This window comes from Melanotaenia boesemani, chromosome 14 (assembly GCF_017639745.1).
Source record: "Melanotaenia boesemani isolate fMelBoe1 chromosome 14, fMelBoe1.pri, whole genome shotgun sequence".
In the NCBI taxonomy this organism is placed as follows: domain Eukaryota; kingdom Metazoa; phylum Chordata; class Actinopteri; order Atheriniformes; family Melanotaeniidae; genus Melanotaenia; species Melanotaenia boesemani.
Genome location: NC_055695.1, coordinates 6,646,128 through 6,673,407, shown reverse-complemented (window position 1 = coordinate 6,673,407; position 27,280 = coordinate 6,646,128). Strand labels below are relative to the sequence as shown.

At 40.0% G+C, this 27,280-nt stretch overlaps 1 protein-coding gene and 1 long non-coding RNA gene across 8 annotated transcripts in view; both read left to right on the top strand.

The window, feature by feature from the left end:
- The first annotated feature begins 10,586 nt into the window (after positions 1 to 10,586).
- LOC121653316 lies at positions 10,587 to 13,938 on the top strand. Its single transcript, XR_006012781.1, has 5 exons — positions 10,587 to 10,699; positions 12,453 to 12,568; positions 13,002 to 13,158; positions 13,588 to 13,780; positions 13,899 to 13,938. It is a non-coding gene; the product is annotated as an uncharacterized LOC121653316 (long non-coding RNA).
- A 5,009-nt stretch (positions 13,939 to 18,947) lies between these two features.
- Positions 18,948 to 27,280, top strand: part of LOC121653336 — a 26,379-nt gene continuing 18,046 nt past the window's right edge. For 5 of the 7 annotated variants that reach the window (XM_042006737.1, XM_042006740.1, XM_042006743.1 and 2 more), the window contains exon 1: positions 22,669 to 22,702. In XM_042006737.1, the coding sequence (XP_041862671.1) occupies positions 22,697 to 22,702 (6 nt within the window). In that variant the 5' untranslated portion in view covers positions 22,669 to 22,696. Of the gene's footprint in view, positions 18,971 to 20,193; positions 20,215 to 22,668; positions 22,703 to 27,280 lie in introns of those variants that run through there. The other 2 variants (XM_042006741.1, XM_042006742.1) reach the window with 2 other exon arrangements.

Here is a 27,280-nt window from a genome sequence, read left to right as displayed (position 1 = left end):
TGGGTGGAGACGGATGGGGGTGTTAAAGCTTTTAAGATTCTTAAAAACCTTGTAGCTGCAGAAATTTAGCATGAAAGAGTGTTAACAATGCAAAACACCTTAGAAAAGCCAACATGGGTATGTCTAGACAGAAACAAAGGCATATCAGGTGAACTATATAATGACTGAAAATGCTAATTTTCTATGTGGTATTTTAGTATGCAACAGCAGCAGACTCACATTTAAGCTAAAAGTCAGTATTTCAGCCTAAGAGTAATTGCTTCATTTCATATCTTGCATGCCAGAACGTAGAGCCACCTCACACAAAATATATTGGTCTTTTAATGTGTTGCAATCCCACAGTATAAACATAGCTTTGATCAATCCTTGGTTGAAAGCCGTTATGGAGAGATAAACTTTGCAATGGCAAAAAGAAAGAAAGAAGACGTACCCACTGTGATTGACAGGTTATCTCTGGCTGCCAGGAGCTGTGCAGAAACACCACAGCGATGAGTGATTCATACCACAGATGGTGACAACAGAAGAAAAAGCAGCAGCTCATGCATAGTATTATGAGAGTAAGAAAATACCAACTCATCCATAGATGCGTCTGAGTTTACAAAAGTATCTGAAAACTGAGACATATTGTTCATCACTTAACCAATGCAGCAAAGTCTGTTTATGGGCTTCTTTTTTGTACAATTTGCTATCAAACGTTTAAGACTGAGCACCTTAAAACAGCGTGCCCGCACACTGAAATATAATCAGGACATTCTTTTTTAAAAGGTACATCGATCCGCACAAATTAGAGGAGTTACTAATTATCCATCCTCGGGCCTGTCCGCCTTTTCTCTGACGGCAGGCTGTGGAGGGCAGCAGTCCGAGCAGTTCCTCCACCTCTGCTGGGCTCATGTTTCAGTGTTGTTTACCCTTGCACTTTATGAGATGACAAACAAGAACGGATTGCAGGCCAAGGATGCATTAGTAGGGTTATTGGGTTATGTGCCGGTAAAATATAAGCCTGACAAAATGCCTTTTCCTGGAGAATCTCAGAGGTGTCATCCTCCAAAGTGGAAAACAGAGCTCCTGCTATGCAACAGTCCCTCTCAGAGCCTTAGGCAAATGTTTTGTGATACACATTTGGGAACAGTGGTAAGGCACTAATTTTAATTAGGGGGTTCTGACAATGTGGCTCGCTAATCCTTGTCAGTGTGGCATACAGGCTACAAATACGAATTCTATATTGGGTGTGGATTAGTATTTATTATTACTGCATACTTATTAATGCAAATATGGCAAATTACATTTATTTTTCTTCTTGTGGTTTTAAAACCTGCCAAAACATGTGCAGATTATGTAGTGCCTCCATTTGGGTGTGGAACTGGGACACAGCTGTAGTGTCAGCATGGAAAAGGGAGAAAGAAAGGGACTCTGTTGGGTCAATTTATCATTTGTGCTGACCTACCACTCAGATTAACAATCTATTGTTGGAATTCCTTTGTTTTACTGTACGCTGTTTTATATAACTTATACAGCAATGTCTCTCCCAAGGGATCAAATCTGTGCAGCAAGCAAGTGATGTCCTCAAAATCTACAGGCTTTTTTTGTCTTAAGAGATTAATCTAATAACAGTGATGCCTCTCCTTTTAGCTCTGTTATGCTCTCCACCAACTCCTCAGGGAAATGCCTGTCTCTTCAGCTGCTGGATGCTACATTACTTCTACCAGCTTGTTGCTAACTTTGTCTGTCAGCTGCTCAGTGATGAACACGTAGCATGCGATGGATTTATCCGGGGTTGCCACAACTGGAGATGATGTTGACAAGAGTGGTGAGATCAGAGACAATCAGGAAAGCTGTAAGCCATAAAACTTGTACGAGTTTAAAGTAAGTGATACCAATAGGAGTTGCAAGGCTTGGTGAAAACTCACAACTGATATGCTTCATCTTGTCATTTTGTTAATAAAATAGAGTAATTGTAAAAGGTTTTAGCCCATATACAAGCAATGCCATTTAGTCAAATCTACATAAGGATTTGAAAATATGTCATAGATATCGGTAACAATACATAAAGTTTGGGCAGAGTTTTAGGGCAGAAAGGGAAACTTGGACAGTACCTAAGCAGAGAATTCTCAAAGTTTTTTTTTTTTTTTTTTTTTTTTTTAATTAGGGTTGCTTTTAGTATTTGTGAGTTGTCATTTCACCTGCAATTGACAGCATTGTCTTCATTAAATAATGCCATAGATGGGGCTCTTGTAACACAGTTAGCTAATTGTTAGCATGGCGTATGTGGCTCATAACCTGGCCCAGTGGCGGCTGGCCAGCAGGGGGCGCTGGGGCGCCGCCCTCACCTACAAAGAGTCCATATTCCTGGTTACTACACAATTAAAAAAAACAAACTGTTAGGAATAATTTCGGATGAAGATATGTGTAAAATAATGTATTTTTTTTTAGCTTTTTGTGCATGTTAAGCGCATTACACAGTGTTTCTTTTTAATGATTTTTCATTGAACAACACTTCCTGGTTGCGGGGGCGCCGGTCAAATGAATCCCTATTGTCAGCCTCAAACTTTTGACTAAAACGTCACTGGAGGCTGCGTTTTGATTGGTTCGTTAAAAATCTGCTTGGGGCGCAGCTCGGTGCGCCCCGGATACGCCCACTTTTCATCGTCAGCCAATTAGAATAGTTGAATTATGTTGCTTCAGTGTGTTTGGACAATGTCATGGTCAATTATACACTCCTGTATTTTAAGCCAGTGTGACGTACATCCGTAGTAGCAGAGTGAGTTGGAGACGAGTCTGTAGTAGCGTACGATTAGAAAGATGGCATGTGAAAGTGGAACCGGAATACCCGAGCGAATTAATTCTGTAAAATATTTACAAGAGCACCCATTTTCAAGATGTTCTCTCGAGGAGCAAAAGAGGATAAAGGAGCTCGGGGCTGACCAGCCTGATCTGCAAGCACAGCAACAAAGCGGCGACCGCGGAAGAGCTTATACCCGGGCTTTTTCCCGCTCTTACTATGAAAAACGGAGTTGGCTTGCCGGTTGCGCCGTGAGTAACGCCTTTTTCTGCTTCCCTTGTCTGCTGTTTGAAAGTGTCGGCACCACCGAAACGTTGTGCCATACACAGACTTCGTTTTTCTTTTCTTCCTAACTCTGTAACTGTATTGAAATTAAAGTGGCTAAGTTTTAAGTGTCAACTTTCCAAGAAAATTTGCGCCCCCCTAAAAAAAATTGTCATCAGCCGCCACTGACCTGGCCCAAGACTGTAACAATGGACTTGGCTTCAGTTTCTATGTGGACAACTAGTTTCAGCAGTTAAAACATACACAGGAGTGTTACCCAGATTTGTTTGTTAAAAAAAAGAAACCAGAATCAAACAAAACCTGTGAATTTACCCCAGTTTTTGGTTGAATGAGACGAACTATATTAAAAAAAAAACAGTTATGTTTGATATTCATGTCACAAGAAAATTTTCTTTGGGACACACATAAAATTTGTTGTAAAAGAAAAAGAAACTGTCCAAACATCTATTGAAAATATTACAGCTCTAGCTCAATTCCTCGTAACATTACAACAGTGACTCACTCAAAAAAATCCACCTTATTCATGTCCAACGATGTAGTGGTCAGAGTTGTTGGCAGCAAACACTTCCAATAGCTGCTAGATTAAGTCCTATCTCTGACATCTGCTTGGCAGCATTTCCTGCATCTCTTTTAAAAGTCACACAAGAAAACACAGACACATGCCTCAGTCCTCCTTCTTTGTCCCAAAAATCAGACTGCAGAATTGATTCTGTCTCCGTCACAAGCCCTTCACGAGACCACATCGGCACCAGCAGCTAAGGAAGACTCAGCGGAGGATGGAGTGATTTGCTGGAGCATCAGATGTATGGCTAAGAGGACAGATTGTGACAAGGCTCTTTGCAGATTTCAAACATGTCTGACAGTCTCACGTTGTGCTCAATTCTGCTATCTGCTGAGCAGCCTTAGTAAATAGTTGCAAATGAAAAAGGCAGGAAAAAAATGTAAAAGGGTTGAGAATGGAAGCATTTCTACAGAAATTACAGCAATAGAGTATAAACCTCGATGCATCAAATGTTATACATATAAGAAAAGACACTAAGACGAGGAATCTCTTTAAGTTGAGTTTATTTTAAGTGTCTCTTTGCTACTTGCACACACATACTTTGAGGACTAGAAGATGCACAGACTCTAACCACACATCCCACTTGCCTAATTGAAATGATTGATGCTGTGCACTAACGTGTAAAATACAGAGTTTCATTAAAACAAAATGCAGAAATCAAGATAACAGCACTGGGGGCCTAAATAAAAGTGTCAGCCTTGGAATTGGTGGAGATAAAAGGGGCCCCGTTCTCATTTAATTCCCAAAACAGACTATTTAAAGCAACATATCCACAGCACTTCCTTTATTTCACTTGTAATTAGGTATCATCTCTGACATAGTTAAGGTCATAGTCAGCCATCAGAGACAGGCTTAAATAATTGATAATTTGCAGGGGAGAACATCAAAATATTTTTCCATTTGTAAGCAGTGGCTGCCAGGGAGGACATACAACAACACTTCTGCTACATTTTTAATGGTTTTTTTCTTCATTTTCAATTGATCTTAACATTTAAAATGAAACACTTTGAAATAGGGGGCATGCATATGTTTGCAGAGCTCATAACTCGTACATATGAAGTTTGCTTATAGCCTAAAATCAGCACCAGTAAAAATATGTTATTCTTATAATATATTTAGGGAAAATGGGCTGTGGAATGGAAAAGAGATTATTTCAACATACAAGGCAACCATTCACAAGTCTCAGTCATCACTATAATTAAATCACTTCAAGATGAAATTTCACTCGTTTGCCTTCAAGCTTGAGCTAAAGGGAAAGAATAAATACTTACATGAACAAATAAACACATGCTTATTTTCTGTGATTCTTTCACAAGCATACACATTTTTATTGCAAGAAGCCGTGAAGAAAACAAACAAACAAACCCCTTTTCTCATTAAATCCTTCTCTCTCGTAGCTGAAGGTGTACCAATTACAAAAATCAGCTGATATTCTCTGTTAAAAAATATCATTCCTATCAGTTTGTTCTGGAAAATGTCTAACAATGCAAATGACTAAGCAAAACACGTTTCCAGTTCCCAGTTTGGATGGTAATCATTTGGATAATAGAGCGAGAAATAATTTGGATGTAAGGACAGTGAAATGCAATTTTGTACACCTGTAGCTGGAACTGCCAAGTTCCTGACACTGAAATAACAAGCAGGCTTGGGAGGAATGTGTTCATACAAGGGCTGGAAAGGAACAAGGAATAACAAGCAGAGACACTTCATATTGTGACTCTCCAGAGTAACATAACATCTGAAAGGAAACGCTTCAGTTTCATTTCTAAATGTTTTTAATTTTTCAACAAAAATGACTGAATTGTGTGCACCTCCAGAGCATTTCTGGAATTTAAAGAAATCTAACTTAATGATGTTTTAAAAACATTAAAGATGCATTGTTTATTTCAGTAAGGCATTATGATTTCCCAGTAGCTGTTACCTATGTTAAAAACATTGCTTATTATATGAGAAGCAGACCTTTATTGGTAGGTTAATTGAAAGGGTTTAAACATTAAGGTTTTGGGTTATGTGAGGCTGCACCTATGGCATTTAAATGAAAAACAAGCCTTGAAAAGTGTTATATGAATTACTTTTATTCAGTCTCTGGCTTGGCAGGTGGTTGTGAACATGACAGCTGATATTAAAATATGTCACAAAAACCAAAAATAAGGAATGTGTTTGCTGGTTTGGCTTCAGCTCACGATGCTGTAACAGAATTTTTGAAGATGTGTCTTGGCTTCAGTTACAGATATCATCATAATCCGCAATGGAAAACAAAACTGCATGAAAGCAGGGAATCTGACAACAAATGCCACTTGTTGACACAAGTGACTACTAAAATATTCTTTTTCAACAAAGTGAACAACATTAAAAATGTTTGCAGAAAGTAAAAATATTATTTAGAGCTATGATGATAAGGATTTCATGGTCGACTGAATCGGTGCAGCAGCTTTGCTTTGCAAGAAAGCTTTTAGTTTGATTACAGTGAAACAAAAAGAGCTGGAAGTAATTAATTTGCTGCTGCTGTAACACATGCAAAAACTGTGCACCAGCTCATCTCTCAGTTTAGAGACACAGTGAATGCTGCTGGTGTATAATGCCACAGATGTTTAATGTACTTAACAAGAAGGCAACATTCTGTGTTTGTTTGTTTAGCAAAAATCATAATTTGACAGCAAACTGGTGGAAGTGTGTGAGGGTAATTGGGTTATACTAAAAGAGCCAGACTGTAGCTTCATTTGGGTGGAGTTTGAATATCAGGAAGTGGAGTTCCTTAATAGTTTAACCAATTTGCCTCTCTCCTTAGTGAATGATTCTCTGGAGAAAAAAAAAAAAAAAAAAAAAAGAATCACAGGCAGATATCTAACACAAAGTACTATCTCTCAGAGGCTTATCTTACCATCATCATGGGTACCTTGTCTAATGCAGAGGAAAATCATTAATCAAATCAGCCCACCTTCGCCTATAGCTCTGTGGACCTGTTCTGATGCTGTGTGGCCATCGTATGGGCTTAACTCTTTATAGGGAACTCATTAAAATACTTGGAAATTTAAAATTTCAACCAAAGCAAAGAATATTATTATAATATTGGATGACATTACAAGACTTTAAAACACTTTTTTCTAAAATAACTAAAGTTATACAGAAGTAATGAAAAGATTTTTTCCATTATACAGAAGTAAGTTGTCAGTACTAACCGTTTTCTCAAATATTTTTGTGGAAGCCTGATGTCAGCTGAGATGTTGCGTGATGATTGGTGTGGAGAACTCAGTGGGGTTGTATGATTTCATGAACTAGCATGAAGAGTCATTTTGTATGTCAAATTAAGTTTGCCCAATGTGCCCAATAAAGGGTTAAGTGGCAGAAAAGGGTCTGAGTCTCTGGCTTCATAGCCACATATGCAACAAACTGTGATGTACTATGTGTTCTGATATCATTTTATCTGACCCAGCATTAATGTTTTACACAATTTGAGCTTCAGTAGCTCTTCCATTGGATTGGACAAGAGCCAGAATTTGTTCTCTATGTGCACCAATGATCCAAAGCTTTGTCAGTTCATCAGTGTTCTTCACTGGGACTGCTTTTAGTAAGTCATGACCACTGTTGACTGAGAGATGGGATGTAGTTGTGGGGATACTTTATAAGTCCAGTCATCAAAATTCAACCTTTGTCAAAGTCACTCCAATCCTTACCCTTTCTTTCTGCTTCCAACTCAAAGGACATATTCTTCACTTGTCATTGATTAATGAGAAAATCTATGATTTTCAGTTCACTTGTCAGTGGTTATAGTGTCATAACTGATCCAAATGTATTGTAACTGAATTTAGACAGAAGTGTTGACCTCAAAATCTATTTCTACTTTTATTTAAAACAGTTCACTTGCATTTATAAAACAACAAGAACAAGTTTGATCACACTTAACATCAAGTTGACTAGAGCCTCTGTTCAGGGGCAACATAACAGGCAGTACAGAAGATCTTTGCACACACTAGAAAGCACCTGTCCTAACAAGTGGCGTACCAATAATCAAGCATTGCCGCCCAAATGAAACATACTTCAAACCATAAGCATCCTGTATATAGGAACATAAAACCACACAAGAAAAGAACTGTCCACTTTAGAGCTTCTACTAATTTCTCCACTTAAAGCAAACTACAGAAACAAGGTGTCATATGAAAGCAAAGACTGATGATTACAAAGATATCTGTCTCATCGCTTTGGGACAAAAACTCTGAGCTAGCAACCAAACCAAAAAAAAAAAAAAAAAGAAAAAAAAAGTCATGAAGTGTGTCTTACTTTAGGAAAATATATTCCACCTTAACAATTCTGCTAATGTGTTTTCTTATGACTCTGCCTTTGAAATGATTCATGAAGGTCCTGCTAGTTTCCAAGGAGATGAAAGGGATTTTATAGTGAAGTATTCACTCTTCCTATCACCTCTTCCTGGATCCTCATGGTGTTTCTGAGTTGAATGTGGGGCTGTCCCTCGATTCTCCTGAATGATGATGAATAGAGATGTCAGTCTTTAACACATGGATTCCTGAGATATTTACCAGTGTAACACCTCCATTAAAACATCTGTAAAACTGTTCAGGTTCACTTTTTTAGCTTTGGCTTTTGCAATGGTTCCATTAAACTTTACGTGGTTTTCTTTTAGGACATAACTATTTAAATTTTTTACAGTGTTCCAGATGAATTTACTCTTACAAAGAAACATATCTTGATTCTGACACTTCTGTTGTAATCTCATGTCTCAACTTTCCTTTCAGTCGAAGATTATGCATACTGCCCTTGGAGTTGTGAAGATATACTTTGGATATTTCATTTCAGACAGAAGGCAGAAAAAATAGTCCTTGTCAATGAGAGGTTAATGAAGGTCAAACCACATGTGAGCAAAATGATGGTGTGAAGAGAGCGCAACCTGCATCACAAATGAAACCATACATGTTTGTAAGGACTGTTGAATCTGTTCAGTTCTCACCAACAGCAGTGCTAAAATGTTTGTTTATTATGTTTCATAATTCATTGGGTACATCAAGTAACAACAATCTTTATAAAATTTCAGATGTAGGTCTAGCCATCCTGTCACGTGTGAATAAAGTCGTTCCACAGTCTCATTATTCTCTGAGGCTAGGCTTGTCTTTACTCAACATTTTTCAAATTCATACATTAAATTTCAACATGCAGAGCTGGACTCCTAACATTTTGCCTCAGCCAAACTGGTTGCTGCTGAATTACTCTTACTATGTGATTTTCCAAAAGTCAAGTCAGGCTCACAGATATCAGTCGCTCTTTCCTGTGTGCTAGCCTTAAGGGTAAGATAAAGTTGCTGCAGGGCCCCAGCTCCAGGATAAGTTATGTGTGCATGAATGAGTACAACTCTTGTATAACTTTTTTTATATTTGTGATGACGTGCCAGTGAGTATTCCATTAGTCGCCCAACGTAGACAAGACTTCAGAGCTTAAATACGTAAATTACCGGCCATGTCGGCCCTGTTCCTGCTAACTAGCCACATAGCTCACCTGTGCCTGCACCTCAGTTGTAAATGTGTCATGTTCATATTGTGTCATCCATATACAACTTCCGGTGTCAGTACAGTTAAGAGAGTGCTACTACTACTACTACTGATGGTGGCTTTACCAGTATGAGAAGTGTTGTAGTGGCTGTTTGGTGTTTGTTTATTAATGTGATAAGAGAAAAGTAAGATTACATGCTGTAATCACTAACCTTATTTGATTTGTGTTTTATTTTTGTTTACATTGTTCCTTATAGGAAACCACACACACACACACACATATGTAAAAATAAAGTGAAGAGGAAACATCACAGCCTCTCAGTCCTTTCTTGACTCATACTCTGATAAGTACTATATAAGTGCAGAAAGGGGAGAGGGCAGGGGAACAAAGTGCCCCTTTGTCCATGTGTTCTTTTTATTTGTGTGTGTGTGTGTGTGTGTGTGTGTGTGTGTGTGTGTACTTACATTTGCTACAGTAAGGGGCCCAGAGGCAGGGAGCCCACCAACGGTGTGGGGCCCAAGAGCTTCGTGGGGCCCAAAAATCAGGGCCCCACAAAGATTAGCTATTTAACCTAGCATAACAGCCTCCCCTGACATGCCTCCTGCTTTTTTTTCACTTTCCCCACAAGGTGACAGTTTCTGGAAATGTGTGTGTCAACTGTGTGTGCTCTCTAGCGATCGCAGAGGCTTGAGGCCGTTACTACAAGTATACACACTTCAGAAAGTGTGTATCATTAGAACCAATAGGAACGCGTTCTGAACTGAGTGACGATGAAACCTCCAATGATGATCAAGGTCACAATTAACAATAAATAACACTGAACGTGACTGGCTGTATGTAAAAACAGCAACTAATTTGGGCTGGATCTCCACTTCCCTAATATGGATATGGTCTGTTTGGCACCGACAAGCAAGTTCGTCATGACAGCACATGGTAAGCTTATTTAAATATTATATATGTATATATATGTATGCATTTTTTTTTTACTTTGACATGGCTCTTTTCTATGTCGTTTTAACCCAGTAGTCTGTTTCTAACGTTGGGACAAGAAATTGTAACTTATAATTAGTCATTTTAGATATTTTAGAATGTACTGCTAGCTTGCTACAGCATGCTTGCCCATGTGCAAGTAACATTAGCATTAGCTTGCTAGTTAGTTGCTAATGTTAGTTGCACAGGTAGTAAATATATATATATATATATATATATATATATATATATATATATATATATATATATATATATATATATATATATATGCTTGCTTGTGTGTAAGCGATTGGTATTTAATTATCGTCAGAAATGTAAGACATAAAAACGTAACTAAAAACTCACGTTCTTAAAATAACTGGTCGATATAAATTCATAATATCATTAAAAACTGCTGTGATTTTTATAACAAAAGTTTTAAGACCAGACCAGATTAAATTAGAAGTGCGTAGTTATTTACAACGCTGATTCGCCCCACGTTACTGTGGGCTTTAAACGCACCGTGGCTGTACTGATCACACGCTGCAGTTGATTAAACATCTTGGATAAAATCACCACAAAATCAGGCCAAGCAAACAATAAATGTAAGTTGGCTTGATTTATGTATGTCTTATATCAGTAACAGGCGGCTGGTAATAAGTTTTTCACCGTGAAATACTTTTGTCAGCTCCTTCGACGGTCGGACAGTTTGTCGGACCGTTTGCCGACAACTAGCTTGCTAGCATTTATAGAAACAGTTGATTTAATGTTCACACTTTGATAAGAAGATGGGTTTATAAAGTGTATTGAACGCACATAATGTACCATGTTGCGTGTGGCGTAGGACAGGCTTTTTTTTTTTTTTTGTTGTTTGTTTTTGTTTTCTGCCGATGACAGCCTTGTGTCGATAAACATTCTATTAAAGATGCGGGCTTGAAATAACGTGGATTTTCGTAGTTTCTGGGCCACTTGTCATATTTATTAGGCTGCACAAGTGACGCATGTCAGGTAGTGTGGAAACATTCCAAAGTAGTCGTTAGTAACAGCCGAGCGTATGTTGCAGTTTTAAAGTTATTGGCCGACCGTAGCCAGCACATTTTCAATAGCATCGTTTTAAGGAGATCACAAAATAGGAAAGCCAGATTTTTGGCTTTTTGTGGAGCAGTGGCAGTAACGTCTGTACAGAGAAACTTGTTGGTAGTCACAGCCAGGAGTTGAGAGTGATGTGAGCGCCTTTATAGCGAAGACGTTTATAAACAATGTCATGTATGATGAGGATGCTTTAACGCCCACATTTTACTGGTGAGAGGGTCTGCTCTGGTCCTCTGCACACCGCGGCAGCCTCGTCTCCCCCCTCCCTCTCCTGTTGTAAATCAGCTGATCGGCTTTTCTGTCGCTGGCACCATTGACCTGTTGCGTGTGTTTATCTTTCAGCTTAGTAGGAGGAAACTCACGTTTCATGGTTCACACCGGCACATATTTATCCAAAGGTTTTATTCCTAGCTAAAGTGATTAACATTTATCAGTGTCATGTCAATCAGATCCATGTCATTGTCACAGAAACAAGAAAACATAATCTCCAAATCATTGGTGCTGTGTAGATGTTGGAGACATAGGTCTGATCATTTATGGGCCATTAAAAACGTGAGAGAAAATATTAACAATATTCTGAGATTTAAATCAGGGAAGCTCCCCTCTCTAATAAAGTAGCTGACAGGTGGTAGAAAAGATTTATACTTAAGATATGCAGGGGCAGGTCTAAAAGTTTAGATGGGGGCCAGGCAGGGACACTGACCAGCAATAGGGTTGCTACAAATTAATCTGATTGGAAAATTTTAATCTCTTGACAACCCTAGTTTACATATATATAGATAAATATTGTATGAAAAGTGTTATGATTTCTGCAATTACACTCTTGTTTGGATTTTTTTTTCCCCTGACTGGCTAAAAGACAGGAATAAACATGCTTTAACCTAAAGTAAACAAATCAGACTTTTGATAACAGTTCATTAAAATAAGAGCTATGATGAATATGGCTGTCCTGTAATGATTAGTCTGCTCTTCATTTCAGTTGAGAATGTGTGACAGCTGAACTGCCTAAAGGATAGACAAATATTTTACATCTTTAGATTAACAAAGTTACTGCATTTCTTCATCAGTATTTACAGTTCAGGAAATTAATCTAGTTGTCATGAAGCTGCATGACTGTAGTTATGCTATCTTGTGGAAAGCATTGTGTACCATAGGTTTAGACAGTTGCTGCATTAATAAATAAAATCATTAGTTTTAAAAGTGAATCTTTGGATTGATTAGTGAATGATGTTTTCTCTGTAATCACATTAGAATTCTCTTTTTCAGAGCCATAATGATAAAAAGGAAGAAAAGGATTCATCCTACTGAGGAGGCAAAGTTATACATACAGTCTTCTACGGACAAGCCAGGGTTTATAGAAAGATTTATCGATAGTTGCAAAGGTAAGGTGTAGAAAGGCCTTTGTGGGTGTGTGTGTGTTTGGTGGGTATTGTGTGAGACTGAATTTCCTGCTCCAGTGTTTGTTGTAAAAGAAATGTTTTAAATCCTTATTTTTGTCACGGTTATGCCGTGTGTAATTGGCAAGAGTTTTTTTTTTTTTTAAGGAAAATCAAGTACCAGTATTTTAGGACTGCTTTCCAAAACATTTTCGGTTTAGATTAATGGGTTATTAACAGACTTGTACAAATCTTAACAAGCGTTGAAGAAAATCTGTGTAATTTGAATTAGGTGTGTTGGATCGGGGAACATCTACAACATGCAGGACAGTAACAGCTGGACATTTTTAGCATATATATATGTTACAGATAAGGATAAGTCAATGCTTTCTTGATCACATCTTAATCTAAAATCTTTTAAAATCTTTTAATCTTTTAGGAAGAGGAGTATTCGCTGCCCAGCCCATTGAACCAGGCACCTTTGTCTTGGAGTACAGAGGTGAGCTAATATCTGTGGAGGAATGCCGGTCCAGATGTTACTCAGAGAGAGAGAGTACATTTCTCTTTGAATTTGAATGGCAGAATCGTCGGTGGTGGTAAGCATGTAACAGTTGTGGTTTTCTTATTTTTATGTTTGTGTTTTTTTTCCTTTGGGCTGGGGGTTTGTAGATTTTCATGTGATTTTCATTTAAGCCTGAAATCAAAATTTTTAGTACCTGATTATGGAATAAAAACTCATCAAATCATTTAAATACACATGCTGGGTCAGGTGTATTAATTTATTCTAATAAATCCATTTCAGTTTTTCCTTGAAAGTATTACTGATTTGTGTTGACATTTTGGAGTAACAAGAGAGCTTTATCTTGTGTCTTCATGCTATCACATAATAAAGTTTAAGTAGACATGAGTAATGTATATTTTATATTTGAAATTATTTCTTTACAGTGTAAGGTTTGATATTTGAGTAGAAAGTTGTACATCAGTTGTTCTTAACTGTTTTCCTTTTACATTTTATACTGCTTTAGTATTGATGCATCCAAAGAGGATAAATCCCTTGGAAGATTGGTTAATGACAACCACAGATCTCCAAACTGCACCATGAAAAAAATTGTGGTGAATGGAAGACCACATTTGTGCCTGTTTTCTGTAGTGAAAATAGAAGTAGGGACTGAAATTAATTACAACTATGGGGATTCTAAATGGCCATGGCGTAAAAAAGTGAGTGGATGAGTCGAGCATGTATGATTGCATGTTTTCCAGTTTTTCAACCTCACAAAATATCTTGTATTCATTTTTTGATTACTACATGTGTTCTTGTTGTGGATTTAAATTCCAGATGACAAAGATGCAGACCTCTGCAGGGACAGCTGAGACTGTGTTGTCCTCCACAGAGCAGCCTAATGAGGATCCAAGCACCATTAATGCCAGCATGCAGGTAATGGAATAATGTGGTTCAAAACCTATTTAGCTGCATTTTCTCTATGTTCTTGAGATAGGAAGGCGTTGAGAAAACTAACATCATACATACTCGTGTCCAGTCTTGTTCTTCATGGGGCCCACGTGAACCAGAAACCCTGGAACACTTTTGGCTTCCTTACACACCTGATTTCTCATCCGTCACCATGTGGGGCCCTTCCGCTTAGATTTAATTCTTGATTTTTTACATCATAGTTGCTGCAACTGGGATCACTAAACCTTAATGTATTCCAATGATGGCTGAATACGTCCTGATTTGCTTCATTATTATGAAGGTATCTCTAACATGATGGACGGTATACACCTGTAAGTTGCTGTGACCCAGCCTAAACCTGCATGAAACTTTGTAAAATGTCCTGATTTCAATCTTAAATGCTGTTGGAGATACTGGTTTTCAGCTGAGTGAACTTTGACCAGTAGTAAATTGTAAATATGGTATCAGTGGTCCTTAATTTGCTGTTAATTCTTGTGTAAATTCCAGATGACAAAGATGCAGACCTCTGCAGGGACAGCTGAGACTGTGTTGTCCTCCACAGAGCAGCCTAATGAGGATCCAAGCACCATTAATGCCAGCATGCAGGTAATGGAATAATGTGGTTCAAAACCTATTTAGCAGCATTTTCTCTATGTTCTTGAGATAGGAAGGCGTTGAGAAAACTAACATCATACATACTCGTGTCCAGTCTTGTTCTTCATGGGGCCCACGTGAACCAGAAACCCTGGAACACTTTTGGCTTCCTTACACACCTGATTTCTCATCCGTCACCATGTGGGGCCCTTCCACTTAGATTTAGTTCTTAATGATTTAACATCATAGTTGCTGCAACTGGGATCACTAAACCTTAATGTATTCCAATGATGGCTGAATACGTCCTGATTTGCTTCATTATTATGAAGGTATCTCTAACATGGTGGACGGTATACACCTGTAAGTTGCTGTGACCCAGCCTAAACCTGCATGAAACTTTGTAAAATGTCCTGATTTCAATCTTAAATGCTGTTGGAGATACTGGTTTTCAGCTGAGTGAACTTTGACCAGTAGTAAATTGTAAATATGGTATCAGTGGTCCTTAATTTGCTGTTAATTCTTGTGTAAATTCCAGATGACAAAGATGCAGACCTCTGCAGGGACAGCTGAGACTGTGTTGTCCTCCACAGAGCAGCCTAATGAGGATCCAAGCACCATTAATGCCAGCATGCAGGTAATGGAATAATGTGGTTCAAAACCAATTTAGCAGCATTTTCTCTATGTTCTTGAGATAGGAAGGCGTTGAGAAAACTAACATCATACATACTCGTGTCCAGTCTTGTTCTTCATGGGGCCCACGTGAACCAGAAACCCTGGAACACTTTTGGCTTCCTTACACACCTGATTTCTCATCCGTCACCATGTGGGGCCCTTCCGCTTAGATTTAATTCTTGATGATTTTACATCATAGTTGCTGCAACTGGGATCACTAAACCTTAATGTATTCCAATGATGGCTGAATACGTCCTGATTTGCTTCATTATTATGAAGGTATCTCTAACATGATGGACGGTATACACCTGTAAGTTGCTGTGACCCAGCCTAAACCTGCATGAAACTTTGTAAAATGTCCTGATTTCAATCTTAAATGCTGTTGGAGATACTGGTTTTCAGCTGAGTGAACTTTGACCAGTAGTAAATTGTAAATATGGTATCAGTGGTCCCTAATTTACTGTTAATTCTTGTGTAAATTCCAGATGACAAAGATGCAGACCTCTGCAGGGACAGCTGAGACTGTGTTGTCCTCCACAGAGCAGCCTAATGAGGATCCAAGCACCATTAATGCCAGCATGCAGGTAATGGAATAATGTGGTTCAAAACCAATTTAGCAGCATTTTCTCTATGTTCTTGAGATAGGAAGGCGTTGAGAAAACTAACATCATACATACTCGTGTCCAGTCTTGTTCTTCATGGGGCCCACGTGAACCAGAAACCCTGGAACACTTTTGGCTTCCTTACACACCTGATTTCTCATCCGTCACCATGTGGGGCCCTTCTGCTTAGATTTAGTTCTTAATGATTTTACATCATAGTTGCTGCAACTGGGATCACTAAACCTTAATGTATTCCAATGATGGCTGAATACGTCCTGATTTGCTTCATTATTATGAAGGTATCTCTAACATGGTGGACGGTATACACCTGTAAGTTGCTGTGACCCAGCCTAAACCTGCATGAAACTTTGTAAAATGTCCTGATTTCAATCTTAAATGCTGTTGGAGATACTGGTTTTCAGCTGAGTGAACTTTGACCAGTAGTAAATTGTAAATATTGTATCAGTGGTCCTTAATTTGCTGTTAATTCTTGTGTAAATTCCAGATGACAAAGATGCAGACCTCTGCAGGGACAGCTGAGACTGTGTTGTCCTCCACAGAGCAGCCTAATGAGGATCCAAGCACCATTAATGCCAGCATGCAGGTAATGGAATAATGTGGTTCAAAACCAATTTAGCAGCATTTTCTCTATGTTCTTGAGATAGGAAGGCATTGAAAAAACTAACATCATACATACTCGTGTCCAGTCTTGTTCTTCATGGGGCCCACGTGAACCAGAAACCCTGGAACACTTTTGGCTTCCTTACACACCTGATTTCTCATTCGTCACCATGTGGGGCCCTTCTGCTTAGATTTAGTTCTTAATGATTTTACATCATAGTTGCTGCAACTGGGATCACTAAACCTTAATGTATTCCAATGATGGCTGAATACGTCCTGATTTGCTTCATTATTATGAAGGTATCTCTAACATGGTGGACGGTATACACCTGTAAGTTGCTGTGACCCAGCCTAAACCTGCATGAAACTTTGTAAAATGTCCTGATTTCAATCTTAAATGCTGTTGGAGATACTGGTTTTCAGCTGAGTGAACTTTGACCAGTAGTAAATTGTAAATATGGTATCAGTGGTCCTTAATTTGCTGTTAATTCTTGTGTAAATTCCAGATGACAAAGATGCAGACCTCTGCAGGGACAGCTGAGACTGTGTTGTCCTCCACAGAGCAGCCTAATGAGGATCCAAGCACCATTAATGCCAGCATGCAGGTAATGGAATAATGTGGTTCAAAACCTATTTAGCTGCATTTTCTCTATGTTCTTGAGATAGGAAGGCGTTGAGAAAACTAACATCATACATACTCGTGTCCAGTCTTGTTCTTCATGGGGCCCACGTGAACCAGAAACCCTGGAACACTTTTGGCTTCCTTACACACCTGATTTCTCATTCGTCACCGTGTGGGGCCCTTCCGCTTAGATTTAATTCTTGATTTTTTACATCATAGTTGCTGCAACTGGGATCACTAAACCTTAATGTATTCCAATGATGGCTGAATACGTCCTGATTTGCTTCATTATTATGAAGGTATCTCTAACATGATGGACGGTATACACCTGTAAGTTGCTGTGACCCAGCCTAAACCTGCATGAAACTTTGTAAAATGTCCTGATTTCAATCTTAAATGCTGTTGGAGATACTGGTTTTCAGCTGAGTGAACTTTGACCAGTAGTAAATTGTAAATATGGTATCAGTGGTCCCTAATTTGCTGTTAATTCTTGTGTAAATTCCAGATGACAAAGATGCAGACCTCTGCAGGGACAGCTGAGACTGTGTTGTCCTCCACAGAGCAGCCTAATGAGGATCCAAGCACCATTAATGCCAGCATGCAGGTAATGGAATAATGTGGTTCAAAACCAATTTAGCAGCATTTTCTCTATGTTCTTGAGATAGGAAGGCATTGAGAAAACTAACATCATACATACTCGTGTCCAGTCTTGTTCTTCATGGGGCCCACGTGAACCAGAAACCCTGGAACACTTTTGGCTTCCATACACACCTGATTTCTCATCCGTCACCATGTGGGGCCCTTCTGCTTAGATTTAGTTCTTAATGATTTTACATCATAGTTGCTGCAACTGGGATCACTAAACCTTAATGTATTCCAATGATGGCTGAATACGTCCTGATTTGCTTCATTATTATGAAGGTATCTCTAACATGGTGGACGGTATACACCTGTAAGTTGCTGTGACCCAGCCTAAACCTGCATGAAACTTTGTAAAATGTCCTGATTTCAATCTTAAATGCTGTTGGAGATACTGGTTTTCAGCTGAGTGAACTTTGACCAGTAGTAAATTGTAAATATGGTATCAGTGGTCCTTAATTTGCTGTTAATTCTTGTGTAAATTCCAGATGACAAAGATGCAGACCTCTGCAGGGACAGCTGAGACTGTGTTGTCCTCCACAGAGCAGCCTAATGAGGATCCAAGCACCATTAATGCCAGCATGCAGGTAATGGAATAATGTGGTTCAAAACCTATTTAGCTGCATTTTCTCTATGTTCTTGAGATAGGAAGGCGTTGAGAAAACTAACATCATACATACTCGTGTCCAGTCTTGTTCTTCATGGGGCCCACGTGAACCAGAAACCCTGGAACACTTTTGGCTTCCTTACACACCTGATTTCTCATCCGTCACCATGTGGGGCCCTTCCGCTTAGATTTAATTCTTGATTTTTTACATCATAGTTGCTGCAACTGGGATCACTAAACCTTAATGTATTCCAATGATGGCTGAATACGTCCTGATTTGCTTCATTATTATGAAGGTATCTCTAACATGGTGGACGGTATACACCTGTAAGTTGCTGTGACCCAGCCTAAACCTGCATGAAACTTTGTAAAATGTCCTGATTTCAATCTTAAATGCTGTTGGAGATACTGGTTTTCAGCTGAGTGAACTTTGACCAGTAGTAAATTGTAAATATGGTATCAGTGGTCCTTAATTTGCTGTTAATTCTTGTGTAAATTCCAGATGACAAAGATGCAGACCTCTGCAGGGACAGCTGAGACTGTGTTGTCCTCCACAGAGCAGCCTAATGAGGATCCAAGCACCATTAATGCCAGCATGCAGGTAATGGAATAATGTGGTTCAAAACCAATTTAGCAGCATTTTCTCTATGTTCTTGAGATAGGAAGGCGTTGAGAAAACTAACATCATACATACTCGTGTCCAGTCTTGTTCTTCATGGGGCCCACGTGAACCAGAAACCCTGGAACACTTTTGGCTTCCTTACACACCTGATTTCTCATCCGTCACCATGTGGGGCCCTTCTGCTTAGATTTAGTTCTTAATGATTTTACATCATAGTTGCTGCAACTGGGATCACTAAACCTTAATGTATTCCAATGATGGCTGAATACGTCCTGATTTGCTTCATTATTATGAAGGTATCTCTAACATGGTGGACGGTATACACCTGTAAGTTGCTGTGACCCAGCCTAAACCTGCATGAAACTTTGTAAAATGTCCTGATTTCAATCTTAAATGCTGTTGGAGATACTGGTTTTCAGCTGAGTGAACTTTGACCAGTAGTAAATTGTAAATATGGTATCAGTGGTCCTTAATTTGCTGTTAATTCTTGTGTAAATTCCAGATGACAAAGATGCAGACCTCTGCAGGGACAGCTGAGACTGTGTTGTCCTCCACAGAGCAGCCTAATGAGGATCCAAGCACCATTAATGCCAGCATGCAGGTAATGGAATAATGTGGTTCAAAACCAATTTAGCAGCATTTTCTCTATGTTCTTGAGATAGGAAGGCATTGAGAAAACTAACATCATACATACTCGTGTCCAGTCTTGTTCTTCATGGGGCCCACGTGAACCAGAAACCCTGGAACACTTTTGGCTTCCTTACACACCTGATTTCTCATCCGTCACCATGTGGGGCCCTTCCGCTTAGATTTAATTCTTGATGATTTTACATCATAGTTGCTGCAACTGGGATCACTAAACCTTAATGTATTCCAATGATGGCTGAATACGTCCTGATTTGCTTCATTATTATGAAGGTATCTCTAACATGATGGACGGTATACACCTGTAAGTTGCTGTGACCCAGCCTAAACCTGCATGAAACTTTGTAAAATGTCCTGATTTCAATCTTAAATGCTGTTGGAGATACTGGTTTTCAGCTGAGTGAACTTTGACCAGTAGTAAATTGTAAATATGGTATCAGTGGTCCCTAATTTGCTGTTAATTCTTGTGTAAATTCCAGATGACAAAGATGCAGACCTCTGCAGGGACAGCTGAGACTGTGTTGTCCTCCACAGAGCAGCCTAATGAGGATCCAAGCACCATTAATGCCAGCATGCAGGTAATGGAATAATGTGGTTCAAAACCAATTTAGCAGCATTTTCTCTATGTTCTTGAGATAGGAAGGCGTTGAGAAAACTAACATCATACATACTCGTGTCCAGTCTTGTTCTTCATGGGGCCCACGTGAACCAGAAACCCTGGAACACTTTTGGCTTCCTTACACACCTGATTTCTCATCCGTCACCATGTGGGGCCCTTCTGCTTAGATTTAGTTCTTAATGATTTTACATCATAGTTGCTGCAACTGGGATCACTAAACCTTAATGTATTCCAATGATGGCTGAATACGTCCTGATTTGCTTCATTATTATGAAGGTATCTCTAACATGGTGGACGGTATACACCTGTAAGTTTGCTGTGACCCAGCCTAAACCTGCATGAAACTTTGTAAAATGTCCTGATTTCAATCTTAAATGCTGTTGGAGATACTGGTTTTCAGCTGAGTGAACTTTGACCAGTAGTAAATTGTAAATATTGTATCAGTGGTCCTTAATTTGCTGTTAATTCTTGTGTAAATTCCAGATGACAAAGATGCAGACCTCTGCAGGGACAGCTGAGACTGTGTTGTCCTCCACAGAGCAGCCTAATGAGGATCCAAGCACCATTAACGCCAGCATGCAGGTAATGGAATAATGTGGTTCAAAACCAATTTAGCAGCATTTTCTCTATGTTCTTGAGATAGGAAGGCGTTGAGAAAACTAACATCATACATACTCGTGTCCAGTCTTGTTCTTCATGGGGCCCACGTGAACCAGAAACCCTGGAACACTTTTGGCTTCCTTACACACCTGATTTCTCATCCGTCACCATGTGGGGCCCTTCCGCTTAGATTTAATTCTTGATGATTTTACATCATAGTTGCTGCAACTGGGATCACTAAACCTTAATGTATTCCAATGATGGCTGAATACGTCCTGATTTGCTTCATTATTATGAAGGTATCTCTAACATGATGGACGGTATACACCTGTAAGTTGCTGTGACCCAGCCTAAACCTGCATGAAACTTTGTAAAATGTCCTGATTTCAATCTTAAATGCTGTTGGAGATACTGGTTTTCAGCTGAGTGAACTTTGACCAGTAGTAAATTGTAAATATGGTATCAGTGGTCCTTAATTTGCTGTTAATTCTTGTGTAAATTCCAGATGACAAAGATGCAGACCTCTGCAGGGACAGCTGAGACTGTGTTGTCCTCCACAGAGCAGCCTAATGAGGATCCAAGCACCATTAACGCCAGCATGCAGGTAATGGAATAATGTGGTTCAAAACCAATTTAGCAGCATTTTCTCTATGTTCTTGAGATAGGAAGGCGTTGAGAAAACTAACATCATACATACTCGTGTCCAGTCTTGTTCTTCATGGGGCCCACGTGAACCAGAAACCCTGGAACACTTTTGGCTTCCTTACACACCTGATTTCTCATCCGTCACCATGTGGGGCCCTTCTGCTTAGATTTAGTTCTTAATGATTTTACATCATAGTTGCTGCAACTGGGATCACTAAACCTTAATGTATTCCAATGATGGCTGAATACGTCCTGATTTGCTTCATTATTATGAAGGTATCTCTAACATGGTGGACGGTATACACCTGTAAGTTGCTGTGACCCAGCCTAAACCTGCATGAAACTTTGTAAAATGTCCTGATTTCAATCTTAAATGCTGTTGGAGATACTGGTTTTCAGCTGAGTGAACTTTGACCAGTAGTAAATTGTAAATATGGTATCAGTGGTCCTTAATTTGCTGTTAATTCTTGTGTAAATTCCAGATGACAAAGATGCAGACCTCTGCAGGGACAGCTGAGACTGTGTTGTCCTCCACAGAGCAGCCTAATGAGGATCCAAGCACCATTAATGCCAGCATGCAGGTAATGGAATAATGTGGTTCAAAACCTATTTAGCTGCATTTTCTCTATGTTCTTGAGATAGGAAGGCATTGAGAAAACTAACATCATACATACTCGTGTCCAGTCTTGTTCTTCATGGGGCCCACGTGAACCAGAAACCCTGGAACACTTTTGGCTTCCTTACACACCTGATTTCTCATCCGTCACCATGTGGGGCCCTTCCGCTTAGATTTAGTTCTTGATGATTTTACATCATAGTTGCTGCAACTGGGATCACTAAACCTTAATGTATTCCAATGATGGCTGAATACGTCCTGATTTGCTTCATTATTATGAAGGTATCTCTAACATGGTGGACGGTATACACCTGTAGTTGCTGTGACCCAGCCTAAACCTGCATGAAACTTTGTAAAATGTCCTGATTTCAATCTTAAATGCTGTTGGAGATACTGGTTTTCAGCTGAGTGAACTTTGACCAGTAGTAAATTGTAAATATTGTATCAGTGGTCCTTAATTTGCTGTTAATTCTTGTGTAAATTCCAGATGACAAAGATGCAGACCTCTGCAGGGACAGCTGAGACTGTGTTGTCCTCCACAGAGCAGCCTAATGAGGATCCAAGCACCATTAATGCCAGCATGCAGGTAATGGAATAATGTGGTTCAAAACCAATTTAGCAGCATTTTCTCTATGTTCTTGAGATAGGAAGGCGTTGAGAAAACTAACATCATACATACTCGTGTCCAGTCTTGTTCTTCATGGGGCCCACGTGAACCAGAAACCCTGGAACACTTTTGGCTTCCTTACACACCTGATTTCTCATCCGTCACCATGTGGGGCCCTTCTGCTTAGATTTAGTTCTTAATGATTTTACATCATAGTTGCTGCAACTGGGATCACTAAACCTTAATGTATTCCAATTGTAACCCAGGTGATAAAGGGTTGAAGTGAAAATGTGCCTCAGCCAATCAGAGCAGAGCTTGCTGCTTGCTCAGCCGTGCTTTACCCAATCAGAGCACTTGTAGGGACTGTGAGCAGCCTCTGCTGAGAAACAACGGACAGACGATGGTGACACGCTGCTTGTGTGAGCTGGTATGCTGAGCTGATCGAGCTGTTAACGTTCCTGCTTTCTGAACGGCGTTCATGAGAGTTAAACTCCCGAATTGGCCAGGTTTTTGGGTTTGAGTTGAAGCATCGATGGCGAGCCAACCCAGATGAGACTGCCTGATCCTCGCACCTGTTGAAGGATTGGTCTTGAGAAGCTGCTTGCATCCTCCACCATACAAGGATATCCTCACTTTCCTCAAGGTTATGGTGGTAGGATAAGAACACCACAAACTATCAGCCAGAACCCACCATAACGTGAACTCACAACACGTGCACAGCGTTCACCTTAAGGACTGACTTGTTGTTATTTTATTTGACTTGACTATTGACCCCAAAAGACACCCTTTTGTCTTTCCCAAGTTGATATCCACACTGCCTGTGCTGTGGAAGGACTCCAACTGTCCAGATGTGAGTGTAATGTTATCTGGTTGTTCTGCTAGTGATGAATGTGATTAATTGATTGTGTGAATATAGGGCTCTAACTATTGAACTGGTTTGTTTGATTTGTTATCATATTAGCCCTAATCTGGATCCAGTATTTACAGAATTTGGATAAGGAACTTAAATACGAGTGCACTCGGGTTGGGAAAATTACTCATCGCTCATTTCTTATGAGGAAAGTAGTTTTTTTCTAACTATATCTCCTTTATGTGAACCTCAACACTTGTAAACAAGTGACTTTTCATTTCATTTCTGTCATGTTTATGTTGTACATGGTAATACAAGGTACCTGTTAACCATTTTGTGCTTCAGGTGTGTTTCTTAATTATTGCAAAAGACCTCTACCTCTCAGTTGAGTCGAGAACCTTCCAAACAGGGCCCAAAGTTAAGTCAGTCTCCCAGTATACATCATTCACATTATTAACAGTAAATTATTATTATATCAGGAGACAAGTGCTACATAAAATTTTTGGCGAGCCAGCCAGGAGGTGGAGGATTTGTTTGCAATATTTGAGGACATCAGGAATAAGAGGAAAATGGACATAATCCAGAAGCACAGCATCAAAATCCCAAATGTTGCATTAGTTAGTGGGTTAACTGGGGAAGACCAGGATGAGGAAGTTGTAGATTTCCTGAAGCAGTATGGATCTATTAATAGAATCCTATCAGTAGATGATGATACTTCAGAGTTTTTTCATGATTCCATCATAGAGTATAACACAGGGATTTCTGTTGAGGCTCTAGCATCACACTTGCCTTACAGCCACGTGGCTAAGAGTGGTGAGGCTACCTACCATGTACAATCATTAGCCAGTGTTTATACACAGACCAAAGGGAACACTACCACCAAGACATACCTTAATGAGTTGAAAGAGCTTGCTAAACTTACTGGGAGGGATTATGCTGAGGTCCTTAGAGACATGATGACCCACATCAGTGATTCTATCTCTGACATGACTCCTTCTGGACATAAGGTGGATGATCCAGTTCCCCTAACTCCTGAGGTAGTTGTTGGGGACGCCTTAGCCAGTTTAATACAGACCAGCCTCAAGTGAAATTGGGTGGAATCAGGGCAGACAGATCAGTGCCCTCAGCTCAGAGGTTGCAACTACCTGACATTCCTTCAAGGACCGTGCTTGACTTTACACCTCCCGAAGTGCAACGAGTTGTCGTTGAACATATAGTGAAAAGGGATGAAAGTGCATTGCATACACAGACACCACTAAGACTTCGTGCATTCTCGGGAAAATTCCCAGACCCGCACAAGAAACAGACTTTGACACTTGGCGCTCTAATGTTGAGCTGATTCTGACTGATCCCACTGTATCAGATGTGCAGCGCTCCAGGAGGATTCTTGAGAGCCTTTTGCCTCCTGCGGCCTGATATCGTGAAACACTTGAGCCCCACCAGCTTGCCAGTTGCATATTTGGAGTTGTTAGACTCTGCTTTTGGAACTGTTCAAGATGGTGATGAGCTCTATGCCAAATTCTTGGGTACCTTTCAAGATGCTGGTGAGAAGCCATCTGCATACCTGCAGCGTTTGCAGGTAGGTTTAAACCTAGCTCTTAAAAGAGGTGGAGTTTCAAGTAATGATGTTGACAAAACATCTTCTCACTCAGTTTTGCAGAGGATGCTGGGATAATTCCCTCCTTGCTGAACTCCAGTTAAAACAAAAAAAAAGCAAACCCACCATCATTTGCTGAACTGCTTTTACTGCTGCGCACTGAGGAAGATCGGCATACAGCCAAAGCTTTGCGCATGAAACAGTATTTGGGCAACTCCAAGCAGAAAGCCACCGTTAATGCACAGACTGTAAACAGCTGTGATGAGGAAAAAGGTGCATGTGCCTCACTCAATGCACTTACACAGCAACTGAGTAAGCAAGTTGCAGAGCTTCAAGAGCCAGTTGGCTGTGCTAACCGTGAAACAACAGAAAAGAGAGACACCCAACTCAAAGAAAGCTCCCAGTAGCAAACCCTTTACCAACCAGAGTCGTCCCAAACTGACCAAAGACCTTGGGCAGCAGACACAAAAAAGTCAAACTTCTAGACCAAAACCTTGGTACTGCTTCCGATGTGGTGAGGATGGGCACATCAAACCTAACTGCGATCAAGACCCAGATCCCATTTTAGTTGCAGAGAAACGTAAGCTGTTAAAAGAAAGACAGCAGAAATGGGACATTGAAAATCCCACAGCTGCTGCCACCCAGTTAAACTAGAAATGGTCTCTATTGAGGGGCAAATGGAGACTACAGCTGAACAAGAATGTCCCAGGAAGAAAAAACATGACCAGCATGCTAACCTTGGACGGTCACAGTTAAATAAATCTGCATGCAAACTTCCGAAAGGTTTAGTAGGATCTAAATGTACAGCCACGGCCAAAGTAGCCGGTATGGAATGTAACTGTTTACTGGATACAGGTTCACAAGTAACCACAATTCCAGAGTCATTTTACAGACAAAACCTCTCTGGACAAGATATAAAACCCCTTCATGACCTGTTGGAGGTTGAAGGTGCGGCAGGTCAGCCTGTTCCTTATCTAGGTTATCTAGAGGTGTTGATCACCTTTCCCAAGGATTTCCTTGGAACTGACATTGACATACTTACCCTTGCACTTATCGTTCCTGATGTACACCCAGGTGTCCAGTCACCTGTGTTAATAGGAACAAATACACTTGACACTTTGTATGAAAAGTATTTGGAAATTAAGACTCCAAATCACTTACCTTTCCCCTATGGCTATAGGGCAGTGCTCAACACACTTGAACTGAGACACAAGCAGAGCAAGGATGGCAACATTGGCTTAGTCAGAATGCTTGGAAGCATTCCTGCTGTGGTTTCCGCAGGACAGACTGTTGTTCTGGAGGGTTCGGCTAACCTAATTAGCCCATGCACAGATAAATGGGCTATTGTGGGGCATCCTTCCCAGTCATCATTGCCTGGTGGCCTTTGTGTAACAAGTTGCCTCATTACTCTTCCAGCAAGCACGCACCAAAAGATACCTGTCGTGATAAGAAATGAATCTGATCAAAACATCACAATCTCACCCAATTGTGTTGTTGCTGAGCTTGAGGCGCTCAATAGCATCTTGCAACAACACAATGTGACTGCCACGGTCAATGCTGAAAGCCATGCAACATCAGGCTTGAGGTTTAACTTTGGAGACTCTCCTATTGCTACAGAGTGGAAAGAGCGCATCTCTAAAAAACTAAATGAGATACCTGAGGTTTTTGCTCACCATGATTTGGATTTTGGGTGCACTGACAAGGTGAAGCATCACATTAAACTCAATGATGAAGCTCCCTTCAAACATCGTGCAAGACCCATACATCCTCAGGACATTGAGGCTGTGAGGAGACACCTGCAAGAGTTGCTTGACACTGGTGTTATAAGGGAATCAGAATCTCCCTTTTCCTCTCCCATTGTTGTTGTGAGAAAGCGCAACAATGATGTTCGCTTGTGTATCGACTATCGCAAGCTTAATTTGCAAACGGTAAAGGATGCGTATGCTCTTCCAAAACTCGAAGATACCTTTTCAGCACTGACAGGATCTAAGTGGTTCTCAGTTCTCGACCTTAAGTCAGGCTATTACCAGATTGAGGTTGAAGAGGCTGACAACCAAAGACGGCCTTTGTCACCCCATTAGGTTTTCTGGGAGTTCAATCGTATGCCGCA